At 48.3% G+C, this 7,331-nt stretch overlaps 1 protein-coding gene across 1 annotated transcript in view; it reads right to left on the bottom strand.

The window, feature by feature from the left end:
• Nucleotides 1-2,817: 2,817 nt before the first annotated feature.
• Nucleotides 2,818-7,331, bottom strand: part of AHCY (adenosylhomocysteinase) — a 13,269-nt gene continuing 8,755 nt past the window's right edge. Inside the window, exons 5-10 of the mRNA XM_045885630.3 lie at nucleotides 6,913-7,025; nucleotides 6,241-6,448; nucleotides 6,065-6,152; nucleotides 5,847-5,964; nucleotides 4,798-4,992; nucleotides 2,818-3,719 (exon numbers count right to left, since the gene is read on the bottom strand). Of these exons, the coding sequence (XP_045741586.1) occupies nucleotides 3,588-3,719; nucleotides 4,798-4,992; nucleotides 5,847-5,964; nucleotides 6,065-6,152; nucleotides 6,241-6,448; nucleotides 6,913-7,025 (854 nt within the window). The 3' untranslated portion in view covers nucleotides 2,818-3,587. The remainder of the gene's footprint in view (nucleotides 3,720-4,797; nucleotides 4,993-5,846; nucleotides 5,965-6,064; nucleotides 6,153-6,240; nucleotides 6,449-6,912; nucleotides 7,026-7,331) is intronic.

The raw sequence follows: 7,331 nt of genomic DNA on the forward strand, positions 1-7,331 counted from the left end.
AACTTGACATGAAACTCTTCATACATGTTACATCGTTTGACCCTCAAAACAGCCACCTGAGGTAGATACTTGTCCCTGCCCCAAGTCACATGGTGTTAACAGCAGACCCACGTCTCCTCCTTTCAAAGCCCAGCCCCCTGCTCCACAACCCCCACCCAACCCCCAAATGCCTTAACCTCCTTTCTCCATTTCCTGGGGCGGGGGGCAGGGGGGATGCGGAAACAGCCATGACCAGGTTAGATAATACAGGACCCTTAGCCAATTCCTTTTCTCCCCATGAAGCTTTGATGGTGGAGCCCAGACATCAGGAGTGGGGATTGGGGACATAGGAGACACATCATCTTTCACTGTAGGTACCTGGTCAGTGTTAGACATGTGACAGATTAGCAGACCTGAGATCAGAGGCAAGGCTAAGACCAGATGTAAAAGGAGGGGGTTGTTTTTATACACAGTGTAGTTTTGAGTTTACCTGAGGCCATCCCCATTTCTACATGTAAGTGTACAAACATTTGTGTCTTAATGAGTGAGGATGTTGCTCGAAAGATACTTATACACAGTGTAGGAGAGGGTGTTTAAGAAGAAAGATTCTAAGAACTGGCAGGACATTTCCAAAGAGGAAAGGGGAAAAAAAAAGGCCTGGATAACAGAAACCAGAACTCCTGGGAGACTGGAGGTGGGGGACTGCATGGGATCTCACAGGAGGGAACTCTAGAAAGGTTATTTCCTAGGTCTGGGAGGAGGCGGACTTGAGGGAAGGGAATGTGCTTACACAAAGGCAGGACGGGCGCCTGGGTGGCTCAGTCGGTTAAGCGACTGCCTTCGGCTCAGGTCATGATCCCGGAGTCCCGGGATTGAGTCCCACATCGGGCTCCCTGCTCAGCAGGGAGTCTGCTTCTCCCTCTGACCCTACCCCCTCTTGCGCTCTCTCTCTCTCTCTCTCTCAAATAAATAAATTTTAAAAATCTTTTTAAAAATCTTAAAAAAAAAAAGGCAGGGGCTTCTTGGAGGGAGCAGCATGACTGCCATGTGTCTAACCTCTGGCTCAGAGGAACAGTGGCCTGCCCCTCTTTTCCACTGAGAAGTCATTGTCCCAAAGACCACAATGGTAGAGTTGCTGAGGTGGGTGCTGTGGGCAGCACTCTCTAGTGGAAGTCTTGCCGTTAGGGGATCTGTATTACAGTTCCAGAGTTACTGATCCAAATGTTGGGAAGTCCTAAACCTGGGCCTGTGGGTATGGATAGGGCTTGGATCGGGGCTCAGAATCCTACCTAGTACAAAAGCCAGTTCACTCTCATGGCCCCTCTCAGAGCCTGTTTCCTGATCTGTAAAACAGGAATTCAAGTCCCTACAAGGTTATCACAAGGAATAAATAAGCACTTTCTTAGCACAATGCCTGATGGACAATTAGGTATGCAAGAAACAGCGGTGGGCATGGCAATGGATCTTTCTGTTTGACCATTAGTGTCACGATCAGTTGAGAAGTGGGTCCTAGGTCATTTGTTACTGGTAATCGTTGAAGTACCAAAATTCGTAAAATTATTTACAGTGGAGTCATATCGTATATGCATACAACGTCTTGTATGATCCGGAGTCAGGCCACTTGGCCTCTCTGAACCTCTGCCCTCATTAGGAGGACATGGGAATAATAATACCACCTCATAGCCAGAGACTGAGAATACAAAAAAGAACAAACCACATTTGTGGAATGTTCAGTCAAGTAGGGACATTTCAGGAGTCTGTGCAGCTCAAGAATTAAAACCAGAGATCTCATCTTAGTGTTCAAAGCCTATCCTTCCTATCCCCCAGGCCACCTTTCGAGCCCTTGACCTCAGAGCTCCCCCTAACTATAGCCAAACAACTCCTTCCTACCCCATCCCCTCAACTCACTCTTGCTTAGCGGTTCTTCTGCCTGGAATGCCCTTGCCATCAATTCCTCCTGTTAAAAATCATCAGTTCTTTCAAAATCCATTTCAAGCATCACCTCTTCCCTGCTGCCTTTCTCCTACTACTGGCAGGGACTGAATTCTAAAGCTGGGCAGAGAAAAAGGAATGCCAGCAGATGGCAGCTGTTTTGGAAGTGCATTCTCCCTCTAGCTTGAGATCCCAGAAGGCTAGGGTCAGGTCTCAAATATCCCAATATCCCCATCAGGCCCTCCATCCAGTGAATGACCCTTAGAATAGTCTCCAGTTACCCTTTCCAGGTGGGTTCTTGACTTCCAAGACCAGCACAGAGTTCAATATACGACCATTTCAGCAAATAGGAGGGACCTCAATTTCCTGTAAGTGGCCTTTTATAAACTGTGGGACTTTACGAAAGACATTTAATCTCTGAGTCTCCACTCTCAACTATAAAATTAGGGTAACATTATTACTAAGCTTATCGTGAGAATAAAGAAAATCAATTATGAAGCACCTAGCATCCAGTAGATGCTCAATAAATAATAGCTTCCCCCGCCCCGGCAAGTAGCACTGGATCAACCCAAAGTATAAAGGGGGAGAAAAAGAAAATATGAAGGGAACACACAAAAATATATGGTAGAGGAAAAAATTTGAATAGGGACTACAGTAAATATAAGTGGGCTAAATTCACCTGTTAAATGATAGATTAGGTTAAAAAACAGGCTGTTTACAAGACATATCTCAAGAGATAGAATTCTCTCTTCACTTTACCCATTCTTCCAAGTCCAAAGATTTGCCTGCAGCCTTTATCACGCCACACTGCAGACAACCCCTTGTCTTCATCAGCATTCAACTATTACTTCTTACTCATGCCATATATTGTTGGCTGCAGATTATCTACATAATAAAGGCTCAGAATTCTTTTAGGCACCAAAATTTTTATTTACCCACCTTCCTGCTCTCTTTTAACATTATAAACGTTAATTAAACATTATAAGCCAAATTAATCTTTTTGATCCAGGGTTGTGATAGGAACCATCATGTTACAAAGAGGTGGTAGATCTATGCCTGCTTTTAATGATTCTCTGGCCTCTCTCAACCTCTGGCTGTCACTTCTCTTACCCTTTTTTGGCTGTCCCTTAACAGTATATTCTAACCTCTGTAAAATAGAAATTCAAAGTACTAACCTCATTGTTCTGTGAAACCTCCCCCAGCACTAAGGCGGGCTCTCAGGGGCATCAAACCCTCAAAAGTTCCTCCCTGTTCTCATCTGTCATGGGCTGAGGAACCAGTGAACCAGTAAACTAAGAACATGTGTACAAAGTCCATAGGCCAGGTGAGGGTCTAGATGGTAAAGTGCATGCACTTTGTGACCACCATTGCTGACTTCCAACCCAAGTAAGGACTAAGTGAGCAGTTCCAAAACCCCTGAGCTCATGGTTCCCTGTGGGTATCTCCTGTGTACTTCTATCATGACCAGGGCTTGAGAAGGGGCTTCTCAATTCCCTCTGCCACACTCACAACAGTATGAGGGATGCACCAGAGGCCAAAGAAAGAGTGACTAGCTCTGGGGAGTAAGTGGGGGACATTAACAAAACTATCTCAAAGTTGGTGCCATTTGCTCTTGGGGAAGAGAGGTGGGACCCCAGCAAGGCCAGCAGTTATAAGGCAAACAAAAGGCCTGGTTCTCAGTAGCGGTAATGATCAGGCTTGAAGGGGCCATCACGGGACAAGCCCAGGTACTGGGCCTGCTTCTCAGTCAGTTTGGTCAGCTTCACATTCAGCTTACCCAGGTGGGCTTCAGCCACTGCTTCATCCAGCTGGAGAGAAACACAGGAAGATCTAGAATCAGTGCCATGCTCTGGGACCCCTTACCTGCATCCAGCTACCAACAGAGACAAGAATTACTCTTGAGGTATCTGTCATACATGTTGTAACACGTATGTGTACATATTACCTCATTCTATCCTCACAGCCAGCCTCAGTGGATGTGGTTTTTGGCTGCCCAGATCCCCTTCCTCACGAGGGAATCATGCAACGTACCCCCCTCCAAGTAGCCTTGGTGAGACCATCAACTACATCTCCTTCCTCACCCTCCACCAACCCAAGCAACCAGCCAAATGCTGCTCTGGAATTTATCTATGGACAGAACATATTTTCTATGACAGAGACAGGGATTCTTCAATTTCTGTAACAGGGAGGGAACTTTAAACAGGGAAGGTATGGGTCTCAGCTCGTCAGTGGCAAGTCTTTTTGACAAGTGAAGTGAATGTAAAGAAAACAGCCACGACACAGAGGAAGATGAATCCCTAGGTCCACTGTCTGACTCTTAGACTTCTCTGTTATATAGCCAAGAGTTCCCTTTTAGATTAAAATGGTTGTGATTGTTTTAAAATATATCCTTAAATTCTTTGTCCATAAATTCATAATACCCTTTCCTTCAAGAGGTAGAGCCAATTCCTCACTCTCTGAGTGACTCACTTCTAATGAATAGAATAAAGCGGAAATGACGTTGTGAGACTTGGAGACTAGGTCCTAAAAGGCACTTGCAGCTTCCTCCTTTGCTCTCCCGTAGATCACTCACTCTAGGGGAAGGCCAGCTGCCACCTCCTCAGGACACTTAAGCAGCCCCATGGGGACAAACCCATGTGGTGGTCCTCATCAGGACACTTAAGCCCTATGGGGATAGACCCATGAGGTGAGGAACTGAGACCTGCCAACACTGACATGAAGTGAATATTCCAGCCCCAGTCAAGCCTTCAGATGACATCAGCCACTCTCTGGGAGTCATTCCCTGCTTTTGGGCCTCAGTTTCCTCTTCCCTTAAATGGAGAGAATGATTTCTGCCCCATGGAGGACCCTGGGAGGACCCCTAAGAGGGCAGAAATCCAAACCCACCTTCTTGGGCAGGAAGTGGACCCCAACAGAATACTTGTCTGGGTGGGTCCACAACTCTATCTGTGCCAGCACTTGGTTGGTGAATGAGTTGCTCATCACAAAGCTGGGATGGCCCGTGGCGCAGCCCAGGTTGACCAGCCGGCCCTCGGCCAACAGGATGATCCGGCGCCCATTTTTCAGCCAGTAGCGGTCCACCTGCAACGGGCAGAGCAGCAGTGAGGGTAGGCGGGGCACTCTTCCCAATGTCCATCCCTGCCTCATCCTACCTTCTTGTCCAGCAGGCCTTCCTGCCTCCAACAGTGTCTGTGAAGGGACTGGACTGTCCTAGAACAACCCCCAGCACAGGGCCTGGCACTCACCATTAGTAAGATATTAATATTATTAATATTAAGAATATTAATATTTATTAAGATATAATGTTTATTAATATTTATTGTAGCTCTGAGCTACAGATCTCACGGGTCTGCTGTGAGAATTTAATGAGCTGACACGTGTAAAGCACCTGACACATGGCTTGGCAGATACTAAGTACTTAGTAAGTATTAGCTGATGCTGTTATTATTATTGCCATGTGCCCTGGGCTAAGAGCATACACAAACTAATTTTATATGTATATGTACGTGTGTGTGTGTGTGTGTGTATTAATTATCACATTTGATTCTACTAACAACCCTATGATTTAAGTACTATTATTATCCTCATTTCACAGATAGAGAAACTGAAGTTTAAAGGGTTAAGTTGCTGCACTTTGAGCCTGGACATTTTGAAGACAAATCCCATGTTCTCAATCATCATGCTTAGTCAAGGTTGGAGTGGTGCTCAACCTTAGCTGCACAGCAGAATCATCTTGGGAGCTTTAAAAAAAAAAAATGGGGATGCCTTGGTGTCACTCTAAGATTCTGATTTAAGTGGCCCTAAAACCAGGCCCTCGTCCTCCCCCATTCCACTGCCCAGGCTGCCAGAGCCTCCTCATCTACCCTCCTTGGTGACCAGCCCACAAACACATCCCCCTCTGTCTTCCATCTGCCCACCCTGCTGGGGCTTCTCACCTGGGGCTTGATGTTCACCTTCTCCACAGCATTTTCGTTCAGCCACTTGACATCAATCTCCACGTCAAAGTGTCCAATGTTACAGACAATGGAGTCATCTTTCATCTGCTCAAAGTGCCTGTTGGGGAGTGCCGACCCATGGAAGACCGTCAGGAACAAAGAGCAGCCCCAAGCCTGCCTCCTTCCTCGCTCCCTGTGACCCCCAACGGGGCACCTACCGGCCAAGGATGATGTCAGTACAGCCTGTGGTGGTGACAAATATGTTGCCCTCCTGACAGGCCTCATCCATAGTTGTCACCTCATAGCCTGTGCAGAGACGGTGTCCACGGGTCATCCAGGGTGGCCCTGCCCCTCTGGCCCCAGTGGCTGACATCCAACCCTTGCCCTATCGTACCCTCCATGGCAGCCTGCAGTGCGTTGATGGGGTCGATCTCCGTGATGATGACGCGGGCCCCAAAACCCCTCAGGGCCTGGGCACAACCTTTGCCCACATCGCCATAGCCTGCCACCACCGCCACCTTGCCTGCGATCATCACATCTGTAGCCCGCTTGATGCCGTCTATAAGAGACTCCCGGCAGCCATACAGGTTGTCAAACTTGCTCTGAAAGAAGAAGGGGCCGAGGGGTGGCGGGGGCAGGCAAGGCCCTGGGGCCTCGGACCTACTCTCAGCATCCTGGCCTAGTGGGTCTTGGGCCGATCACTTCTCGTGACTTCTCCCCACCAGCTAATGTGCTCATATGCCCCTTGTTCGGATCAGCCCAAGACGTTCTCCCTCGCCTTGCTATGCCAGTCTAGAAGGCTTCCTAAGGATCAACTGCTAAGACAGATTGCCTAGAATCTGCTTCACTTTAAAGCTCTTGCTGCCCAGCTCTAAAACTCACGGTATCGTTCCCCCCTCTTTAATGCACTTATTACCCTCAGTCGCTTATTACCCCTTTACCCGCCCCCCAAATGAAGGCTTCCAGTCCCCAGCCTACAGCCTCCCCAGGGGCCTTTCTTCAGAGGCCTACTCCTGAGCTGCACTGGGAATGAACAGCTGAACGTGACACTGCCCCACAGACTCACCTTGGTGACAGAGTCATTGACGTTGATGGCAGGCACCTTCAGCTTCCCGTTGGCCATCATCTTGTATAGGTTGTGGACCCCCGTTGTGGTCTCTTCAGAAATGCCTCGGACGCCTGGACAAGAGAGGAGGGGATGAGGCTAAGGCCAGGAAGGGATAACGGCGGTGCCTCTGGGATGAGACCCCGAGAGCCTCAAAGAGCCCACACCTCAACTCACCCAAATGCCTCATCTCTGCCCCCAAAAGCTGCTTTTCTTTCTGGGTTCCCATCTCTGACTGATACCAGTCACCCGATCCTCCAGGCCAGCATGCAAGACGAGTCACCACCATCACCAGGCCTAAGGATTCTGTCTCCCAACAATCCCTAAGCTCTCCATTCCTACTGCCCCCGCCCTAGTCCCTGCCACCATTATCTCTTGCC

This window comes from Mirounga angustirostris, unplaced genomic scaffold (genome assembly GCF_029215605.1).
Source record: "Mirounga angustirostris isolate CCGP_5_RB_7025 unplaced genomic scaffold, mMirAng1.0.hap1 SCAF_10, whole genome shotgun sequence".
NCBI classification, from domain to species: Eukaryota; Metazoa; Chordata; class Mammalia; order Carnivora; family Phocidae; genus Mirounga; species Mirounga angustirostris.